At 52.3% G+C, this 10,434-nt stretch overlaps 1 protein-coding gene across 1 annotated transcript in view; it reads left to right on the plus strand.

Annotated features, from left to right (window-relative positions):
* LOC145340840 (plexin-B1-like) overlaps positions 1-9,561 on the plus strand; it is a gene marked incomplete at its 3' end in the record, with an annotated part of 11,589 nt that extends 2,028 nt beyond the window's left edge. Inside the window, exons 3-7 of the mRNA XM_080185291.1 lie at positions 1,619-1,767; positions 3,766-3,866; positions 4,042-4,259; positions 8,207-8,385; positions 9,495-9,561. Coding sequence (XP_080041417.1) covers positions 1,625-1,767; positions 3,766-3,866; positions 4,042-4,259; positions 8,207-8,385; positions 9,495-9,561 — 708 coding nt within the window. The remainder of the gene's footprint in view (positions 1-1,618; positions 1,768-3,765; positions 3,867-4,041; positions 4,260-8,206; positions 8,386-9,494) is intronic.
* Positions 9,562-10,434: the final 873 nt, after the last annotated feature.

The following is a 10,434-nucleotide window of genomic DNA, read 5'->3' on the forward strand; positions in this document are numbered from 1 at the left end:
CTCTCCCTGTGTCTCTCTCCCTGTGTCTCTCTCTCTGTCTCTCTGTGTCTTTCTCTCTGTGTCTCTCTGTCTGTGTCTCACCATCACCCCCATCTGGAGGTCCCCCCTCTGAGTGATTCATCCGACTTGGAAATATATCAGCCGTTCCTTCACCATCGCTGAGAGAGAGGAGGAGCGGAGGGAGAGGGGGAGGAGAGGAGGGGAGAGACAGAGACAGAGAGAGACAGACAGAAGTGATGGCCCAGTGGGATTATTGCCAGACTATTAATCCAGAAACTCAGCTAACGTTCTGGGGTCCCGGGTTCGAATCCCACCACGGCAGATGGTGGAATTTAAATTCAATAAAAAATATCTGGAATTAAGAATCTCCTGATGTCCCATTGTGGGGAAAACCCATCTGGTTCCTTTAGGGAAGGAAATCTGCCGTCCTTACCCCGGTCTGGCCTACATGTGACTCCAGAGCCACAGCAATGTGGGTGACTCTCAACTGCCCGTCCGAGGGGCAACTAGGGATGGGTAATAAATACTGACCCAGCCAGTGATACCCAGGTCCCACAAATTAACGAAAATAAAGATTAGATTGATTGACAGAATCAATCCACAATCATCCTCAACACCGATGTCCCACACGGCTGTGTTCTCAGCCCCCTACTATACTCCTTATACACCTCTGACTGTGCGGCCAAATTCCCCTCCAACTCCATTTTCAAGTTTGCTGATGACACCACCGCAGTGGGTCGGATTTCAAACAACGAGACAGAGTACAGGAATGAGATAGAGAATCTGGTGAACTGGTGCGGTGACAATAATCTCTCTCTCAATGTCAACAAAACAAAGGAGATTGTCATCGACTTCAGGAAGTGTAAAGGAGAACATGCCCCTGTCTACATCAACGGGGACAAAGTAGAAAGGATCAAGAGCTTCAGGTTTTTAGGTGTCCAGATCACCAACAACCTGTCCTGGTCCCCCTATGCCGACACTTTGTTAAGAAAGCCCCACCAACGCCTCTACTTTCTCAGAAGACTAAGGAAATTTGACATGTCTGCTACGACTCTCACCAACTTTTACAGATGCCCCATAGAAAGCATTCTTTCTGGTTGTATCACAGCTCGGTCTGGGCTCCTGCTCTGCCCAAGACCGCAAGGAACTACAAAAGGGTGGTGAATGTAGCCCAGTCCATCACACAAACCAGCCTCCCATCCATTGACTCTGTCTACACTTCCCGCTGTCTCGGGAAAAGCAGCCGGTATAATTAAGGACCCCACACACCCCGGACATTCTCTCTTCCACCTTCTTCCGTTGGGAAAAAGATACAAAAGTCTGAGGTCCCGTACCGACCGACTCAAGAACAGCTTCTTCCCTGCTGCTGTCAGACTTTTGAATGGACCTACCTCACATTAAGTTGATCTTTCTCTACACCCTCGCTGTGACTGTAACACTGCATTCTGCACCCTCTCCTTTCCTTCCCCCCCTCTGTGAATGGTATGCTTTGTGTAGCATGCAAGGAACAATATTTTTCACTGTATCCCAACACTTGAAACAATAAGAAATCTTGGAATAAATTGTGTCTTTAGATTTTTCTGATAGTTTTCTTCTCCTGGCCTCCTCCTCCTCCCAGGTGCTGATGGGGAACTTGAAGTTTGATCTGGGTCCAGTACGCTACGACACAGAGGGACAATCGATCTTCACCCTGCGGACACAGATCGGCCTGGGGGTCGGGGCAGTGCTCTTGGTGCTCCTGGTGGCAATCATCATTCTTGTTTACAGGTACTGACCTTAGCATGACCCAGATACCCCCACCACGCCAACTCAACCGTCCCCCAACCCAGCTTTACCACCAACATCCCACCACATATGTTAATCACTCTGTATCTAACCCCGTGCTGTACCTGTCCTGGGAGTGTTTGATGGGGGGACAGTGTAGAGGGAGCTTTACTCTGTATCTAACCCCGTGCTGTACCTGTCCTGGGAGTGTTTGATGCGGGGACAGTGTAGAGGGAGCTTTACACTGTATCTAACCCCGTGCTGTACCTGTCCTGGGAGTGTTTGATGGGGGGACAGTGTAGAGGGAGCTTTACTCTGTATCTAACCCCGTGCTGTACCTGTCCTGGGAGTGTTTGATGGGGGACAGTGTAGAGGGAGCTTTACTCTGTATCTAACCCCGTGCTGTACCTGTCCTGGGAGTGTTTGATGCGGGGACAGTGTAGAGGGAGCTTTACTCTGTATCTAACCCCGTGCTGTACCTGTCCTGGGAGGGTTTGATGGGGAACAGTGTAGAGGGAGCTTTACTCTGTATCTAACCCCATGCTGTACCTGTCCTGGGAGTGTTTGATGGGGGGGACAGTGTAGAGGGAGCTTTACTCTGTATCTAACCCCGTGCTGTACCTGTCCTGGGAGTGTTTGATGGGGACAGTGTAGAGGGAGCTTTACTCTGTATCTAACCCCATGCTGTCCCTATCCTGGGAGTGTTTGATGGGGGGACAGTGTAGAGGGAGCTTTACTCTGTATCTAACCCCGTGCTGTCCCTGTCCTGGGGAGTGTTTGATGGGGACAGTGTAGAGGGAGCTTTACTCTGTATCTAACCCCGTGCTGTACCTGTCCTGGGAGTGTTTGATGGGGGACAGTGTAGAGGGAGCTTTACTCTGTATCTAACCCCGTGCTGTACCTGTCCTGGGAGTGTTTGATGGGGGGACAGTGTAGAGGGAGCTTTACTCTGTATCTAACCCCGTGCTGTACCTGTCCTGGGAGTGTTTGATGGGGACAGTGTAGAGGGAGCTTTACTCTGTATGTAACCCCGTGCTGTATCTGTCCTGGGAGCGTTTGATGGGGGGACAGTGTAGAGGGAGCTTTACTCTGTATCTAACCCCGTGCTGTACCTGTCCTGGGAGTGTTTGATGGGGGACAGTGTAGAGGGAGCTTTACTCTGTATCTAACCCCGTGCTGTACCTGTCCTGGGAGTGTTTGATGGGGGACAGTGTAGAGGGAGCTTTACTCTGTATCTAACCCTGTGCTGTACCTGTCCTGGGAGTGTTTGATGGGGGGACAGTGTAGAGGGAGCTTTACTCTGTATCTAACCCCGTGCTGTACCTGCCCTGGGAGTGTTTGATGGGGGGACAGTGTAGAGGGAGCTTTACTCTGTATCTAACCCCGTGCTGTACCTGTCCTGGGAGTGTTTGATGTGGGGACAGTGTAGAGGGAGCTTTACTCTGTATCTAACCCCGTGCTGTACCTGTCCTGGGCGTGTTTGATGGGGGACAGTGTAGAGGGAGCTTTACTCTGTATCTAACCCCGTGCTGTACCTGTCCTGGGAGTGTTTGATGGGGGACAGTGTAGAGGGAGCTTTACTGTGTATCTAACCCCGTGCTGTACCTGTCCTGGGAGTGTTTGATGGGGGACAGTGTAGAGGGAGCTTTACTCTGTATCTAACCCCGTGCTGTACCTGTCCTGGGAGTGTTTGATGGGGGACAGTGTAGAGGGAGCTTTACTCTGTATCTAACCCCGTGCTGTACCTGTCCTGGGAGTGTTTGATGGGGGACAGTGTAGAGGGAGCTTTACTCTGTATCTAACCCCGTGCTGTACCTGTCCTGGGAGTGTTTGATGGGGGACAGTGTAGAGGGAGCTTTACTCTGTATCTAACCCCGTGCTGTACCTGTCCTGGGAGTGTTTGATGGGGGACAGTGTAGAGGGAGCTTTACTCTGTATCTAACCCCGTGCTGTACCTGTCCTGGGAGTGTGAGTAACTCTGACCCCGTTGTTGGTGTACAGGAGGAAGAGTCAGAAAGCTGTGCGAGATTACAGGAAGGTTCTGGTGCAGCTGGTGAATCTGGAGACCAGAGTTGGTGATCAGTGCCGGAAGGAATTCACAGGTAAGGGACTCCCCCCCTCGCCGCTCCACCCTCCCCCCACCCCACCCCGCCTATCCCCCCCTCTGCCTCCACCCCCCCCCCCCCTTTCCCCCCCTCCGTTCAGACCGGGTTCCCGAACCTCCACCACTCTTGGTAACTGTCCCCAACCCTCTGCTCTTGCTCTTGCTACACGCAGACCTGATGACAGAGATGAACGATCTGACGGGGGATCTGGAGGGGACTCGGATCCCCTTCCTGGACTACCGGTCGTACGCGGAGAGGATCTTCTTCCCGGGACACAAGGAGTCGCCCCTGCGTCGCGACCTCGGTCTCCCGGAACCGCGTCGCCATACTGTCGAGCAGGGGCTGAACCAGTTGGCCAACCTCCTGAATAATAAAGTCTTCCTGATTCAGGTATGTGACTGTCCCACTCCGTCAGATTTCATTACATTCGGCAAAATAGACATTAGAAGCAGGAGGAGGCCATTTGGCCCGAGTGTCCGAGAGGTTTACAGCAGGCCCTTTACCCTGTTTTTAGTTAACCACAAAGCTATTTCCAATAGCCCGTGTTGGTCCACTCCCTCTATACCCATCTTACCCGTGTAACTGAACTCTGGTCCAGTTGTGGTCAGAGAGGTTTACAGCATAGAAACAGGCCCTCCACACCACCCAGTTTACCCATGTAAGTATTTAAAAGCTTTTTCAAAAGACAAACTTGGACCCGCCTCTACTACGACCCCTGGCAGCTCCAGACACTCTGTCTGAAGCAATTGCGGTACGGTGGCACAGTGGTTTGCACTGCTGCCCCTCAGCGCCAGGGTCCCGGGTTCGATTCCCACCTTTCCTCCCACACTCCGATAGACGTGCTGGTTAGGGTGCATTGGCTGTGCTAAATTCTCCCTCAGTGTGACCCCAACAGGAGTGTGGTGACTAGGGGATTTTCACAGTAACTTCATTGTGGTGTTAATGTAAGCCTAGATGTGACACTAATAAATAAACTTAAACTTTCTTTCTTTTATCTTTTGTATCTCTCCCCTCTCACCTTAAACCTGTACCCTCTAGTTTTAGACTCCCCTACCTTTGGGAAAAGATATTGACTATCTCGCTGATCTGTGCCCCTCATTATTTTATAGATCTCTATAAGATCACCCCTCAGCCTCCTACGCTCCAGAGAAAAAAGTCCCAGTCTATCCAGCCTCTCCTTATAACTCAATCCATCAAGTCCCGGTAGCATCCTAGTAAATCTTTTCTGCGCTCTTTCTAGTTTAATAACATCCTTTCTATAATAGGGTGACCAGAACTGTACACAGTATTCCAAGTGTGGCCTTACCAATGTCTTGTACAACTTTAACAAGACGTCCCAACTCCTGTATTCAATGTTCTGATTGATGAAACCAAGCATGCCGAATGCCTTCTTCACCACTCTGTCCACCTGTGACTCCACTTTCAAGGAGCTATGAACCTGTACCCCGAGATCTCTTTGTTCTGTAACTCTCCCCAACGCCCTACCATTAACTGAGTAAGTCCTGCCCTGGTTCAATCGACCAAAATGCATCACCTCGCATTTATCTAAATTAAACTCCATCTGCCATTCGTCAGCCCACTGGCCCAATTGATCAAGATCCCATTGCAATTGGGGATAACTTTCTTCACCGTCCACTATGCCACCAATTCTTGGTGTAATCTGCAAACTTACTAACCATGCCTCCTATATTCTCATCCAAATCATTAATATAAATGACAAATAACAGTGGCCCTTCGAGTCTGCTCCACATTTTGATCATGGCTGATCATCAAATTCAATATCCTGATCCCCCCCATATCCCTCGATCCCTTTAGCCCCAAGAACGATATCTCATTTCTTCCTGAAATCACACAACATTTTCGCCTCAACTACTTTCTGTGGGAGTGAATTCCACACGTTCACCTCCCTCTGGGTGAAGAAATTTCTCCTCACCTCATGTCGTTAGTGTGTGCCTAAACTGGACCAGATACTGGGCAAGACGACAGCTCAGTGACTATCACTGTTTGCTGTGCAGACACATGGATTTGGGCCGGTGTCTGTGGGAGTTTGCGCATTCTCCCCGTGCTTGCGTGGGTTTTCTCCGGGTGCTCCGGTTTCCTCCCACACCCCGGGGATGTGCTCTTAAACTGATTGGCAGGAATAAATTGTCCCTAAATCAGTTTCCCTCAATCTGGATGGCCATAAAACATTAGACAGGGGCCGTGGGTGGAGAGGGGGACTGGTGGTGTTGAGATGGCAGCGCGGGCTCGTTGGGCCGAAGGGCGTGTTTCCCGGGCTGATTTTGTTCTTTGTTCTTTAAAAGGTTTCCCCATTATCCTCAAACTCTGACCCCTAGTTCTGGACTCCCCCCACCATCGGGAACATTCTTTCTGAATCTACCCTGTCTAACCCTGTTAGAATTTTATAAGTTTCTATGATTTGGTTTATTATTGTCACATGTGTTCGGGTACAGTGAAAAGTATTGTTTCTTGCGCGCTCTGCATACCATTCATAGAGTACATGGGGCAAAGGAAATAAGAGAGTGCAGAGTGTAATGTTACAGTCACAGCGAGGGTGTAGAGAAAGATCAACTTAATGCGAGGTAGGTCCATTCAAAAGTCTGACAGCAGCAGGGAAGAAGCTGTTCTTGAGTTGGTCGGTACGGGACCTCAGACTTTTGTATCTTTTTCCCAATGGAAGAAGGTGGAAGAGAGAATGTCCGGGGTGTGTGGGGTCCTTAATTATACTGGCTGCTTTTCCCAAGGCAGCGGGAAGTGTAGACAGAGTCAATGGATGGGAGGCTGGTTTGTGTGATGGATTGGGGCTACATTCACCACCCTTTTGTAGTTCCTTGCGGTCTTGGGCAGAGCAGGAGCCCAGACCGAGCTGTGATACAACCAGAAAGAATGCTTTCTATGGGGCATCTGTAAAAGTTGGTGAGAGTCGTAGCGGACATGCCAAATTTCCTTCGTCTTCTGAGAAAGTGGACTATCGTGTCAGTATGGGGCGACCAGGACAGGTTGTTGGTGATCTGGACACCTAAAAACTTGAAGGTCTCTCGACCCTTTTCGCTTCATCCCCGTTGATGTAGACAGGGGCATGTTCTCCTTTACACTTCCTGAAGTCGATGACAATCTCCTTTGTTTTGTTGACATTGAGGGAGAGATTATTGTTGCCGCACCAGTTCACCAGATTCTCGATCTCATTCCTGTACTCTGTCTTGTCATTGTTTGAAATCCGACCCACTACAGTGGTGTTGTCAGCAAACTTGAAGATTGAGTTGGAGGGGAGTTTAGCCGCACGGTCAGAGGTGTATAAGGAATATAGTAGGGGGCTGAGAACACAGCCTTGTGTGGTCATGTCATGTCTCCATCTTTCCACCATGAACTGTCTCCATCACGATTTCTAAACCAGAGATCTCGACAGAGGATTGACACAACTGTTCCCCCACCACAATCCCGACACAGAGACAGGCCAGTCGGCCCGTCTGCTTCATACGAGTGTCTCTGCCCCCACAAGCCTCCTCCCACCCCATCCCTTTGTCTCCCCCATATCCTTCCACATCATTCTTTCTCATGTATTTACATAACATCACCATCACCCCTCACCCTCCACTTAAACACATCCACACTATTTACCTCCCCCAGTCCCACATCCTCCCCTACTCTCCCCGTGGGAGCGAGTCCCACATTCTCCCCCACCCCCTGTGGGAGTGAGTCCCACATTCTCCCCCACCCCCTGTGGGAGCGAGTCCCATATTCTCCCCCACTCTCCCCGTGGGAGCGAGTCCCACATCCTCCCCCGTCCCCGTGGGACCGAGTGCTCCAAGTGTGTGTCTAACCGAGGGATATGGAGGCTGGAACTGCGCTCAGTGCTCCCAGTGTGGGTCTAACTGAGGGTTATGGAGACTGGAACTGTGCACGGTGCTCCCAGTGTGGGTCTAACCGAGGGATAGGGAGACTGGAACTGTGCACGGTGCTCCCAGTGTGGGTCTAACCAAGGGTTATGGAGACTGGAACTGTGCACAGTGCTCCCAGTGTGGGTCTAACTGAGGGATACGGAGACCGGAACGGTGCACAGTGCTCCCAGTGTAGGTCTAACCAAGGGTTATGGAGACTGGAACTGTGCACGGTGCTCCAAGGGGGAGAAATACAGGGAGAGGAAAACTCACAGAGCGTCAGGGGGAGTGGCAGGAGGGGGAGAGACGGAGGGGTGCTGGTGTGAGGAAGGGATGGAGAGAGGGAGTGGGTGAGAGGGATTAATTGGATGGATGTTCCAAAGACCCAGCACAGTTGGGATGGACTGAATGGCCTCTCTCTCTCTGCTCTGCAATAAGATTTACTTGTCTTTCTCACAGCTCATTCAGACGCTGGAGGATCAGAGAACGTTTAGCCACCGGGACAGGGGCTGTGTCGCATCGTTACTGACAGTGGCCCTGCATGGGAAGCTGGAGTATGTCACTGACATCATGAAAACTCTCCTGTCCACTTTAATCGACCAATACGTGGCAAAGAATCCCAAACTCATGCTGCGCAGGTACCCCCACCCTTAATATCCACGTTATCACTTTACTCTGTATCTAACCCCGTGCTGTACCTGTCCTGGGAGTGTTTGATGGGGGGACAGTGTAGAGGGAGCTTTACTCTGTATCTAACCCCGTGCTGTACCTGTCCTGGGAGTGTTTGATGGGGGACAGTGTAGAGGGAGCTTTACTCTGTATCTAACCCCGTGCTGTACCTGTCCTGGGAGTGTTTGATGGGGACAGTGTAGAGGGAGCTTTACTCTGTATCTAACCCCATGCTGTACCTGTCCTGGGAGTGTTTGATGGGGGACAGTGTAGAGGGAGCTTTACTCTGTATCTAACCCCGTGCTATACCTGTCCTGGGAGTGTTTGATGGGGGACAGTGTAGAGGGAGCTTTACTCTGTATCTAACCCCGTGCTGTACCTGTCCTGGGAGTGTTTGATGGGGGACAGTGTAGAGGGAGCTTTACTCTGTATCTAACCCCGTGCTATACCTGTCCTGGGAGTGTTTGATGGGGGACAGTGTAGAGGGAGCTTTACTCTGTATCTAACCCCGTGCTATACCTGTCCTGGGAGTGTTTGATGGGGGACAGTGTAGAGGGAGCTTTACTCTGTATCTAACCCCGTGCTATACCTGTCCTGGGAGTGTTTGATGGGGGACAGTGTAGAGGGAGCTTTACTCTGTATCTAACCCCGTGCTGTACCTGTCCTGGGAGTGTTTGATGGGGGACAGTGTAGAGGGAGCTTTACTGTGTATCTAACTCCGTGCTGTACCTGTCCTGGGAGTGTTTGATGGGGGACAGTGTAGAGGGAGCTTTACTCTGTATCTAACCCCGTGCTGTACCTGTCCTGGGAGTGTTTGATGGGGGACAGTGTAGAGGGAGCTTTACTCTGTATCTAACCCCGTGCTGTACCTGTCCTGGGAGTGTTTGATGGGGGACAGTGTAGAGGGAGCTTTACTCTGTATCTAACCCCGTGCTGTACCTGTCCTGGGAGTGTTTGATGGGGGGACAGTGTAGAGGGAGCTTTACTCTGTATCTAACCCCGTGCTGTACCTGTCCTGGGAGTGTTTGATGGGGGGACAGTGTAGAGGGAGCTTTACTCTTTTTTCTTGTGTTTTTAGGACAGAGACAGTGGTGGAAAAATTGCTGACAAACTGGATTTCTCTCTGTCTCTACACCTTCCTGCGGGTGAGTGAAATATTCTTGGTATTTGGTGTCAAACCTGTGCACATTATCTGACAGGCCCGCTGAATGAGACTGACCATAAGGAACAAAGTGTGCGCGCGGAGAGGCGGAGAGAGTGTACGCGGAGACGAGAGTGTGCGCGCGAGAGGCGGAGAGTGTGTACGCGAGAGGCGGAGAGTGTGCGCGCGAGAGGCTGAGAGTGTGTACGCGAGAGGCGGAGAGTGTGCGCGCGAGAGGCTGAGAGTGTGCGCGCGAGCGAGGCTGAGAGTGTGCGCGCGAGAGGCTGAGAGTGTGCGCGCGAGCGAGGCGGAGAGTGTGCGCGCGAGAGGCTGAGAGTGTGGCGCGCAGGCGAGGACTGAGAGTGTGCGCTGCGAGCGAGGCTGAGAGTGTGCGCGCGAGCGAGGCGGAGAGTGTGCGCGCGAGCGAGGCGGAGAGTGTGCGCGCGAGAGGCGGAGAGTGTGCGCGCGAGAGGCGGAGAGTGTGCGCGCGAGAGGCGGAGAGTGTGCGCGCGAGAGGCGGAGAGTGTGCGCGCGAGAGGCGGAGAGTGTGCGCGCGAGAGGCGGAGAGTGTGCGCGCGAGAGGCGGAGAGTGTGCGCGCGAGAGGCGGAGAGTGTGCGCGCGAGAGGCGGAGAGTGTGCGCGCGAGAGGCGGAGAGTGTGCGCGCGAGAGGCGGAGAGTGTGCGCGCGAGAGCGGAGAGTGTGCGCGCGAGAGGCGGAGAGTGTGCGCGCGAGAGGCGGAGAGTGTGCGCGCGAGAGGCGGAGAGTGTGCCGCGGAGGCGGAGAGTGTGCACGCGGAGAGGCGGAGAGTGTGCGCGCGAGAGGCTGAGAGTGTGCGCGGCGAGCGAGGCTGAGAGTGTGCGCGCGAGCGAGGCGGAG

The sequence above is a fragment of the Carcharhinus amblyrhynchos genome, unplaced genomic scaffold (genome assembly GCF_965287045.1).
Source record: "Carcharhinus amblyrhynchos unplaced genomic scaffold, sCarAmb.v2.hapA chromosome_1497, whole genome shotgun sequence".
Classification (NCBI taxonomy): domain Eukaryota; kingdom Metazoa; phylum Chordata; class Chondrichthyes; order Carcharhiniformes; family Carcharhinidae; genus Carcharhinus; species Carcharhinus amblyrhynchos.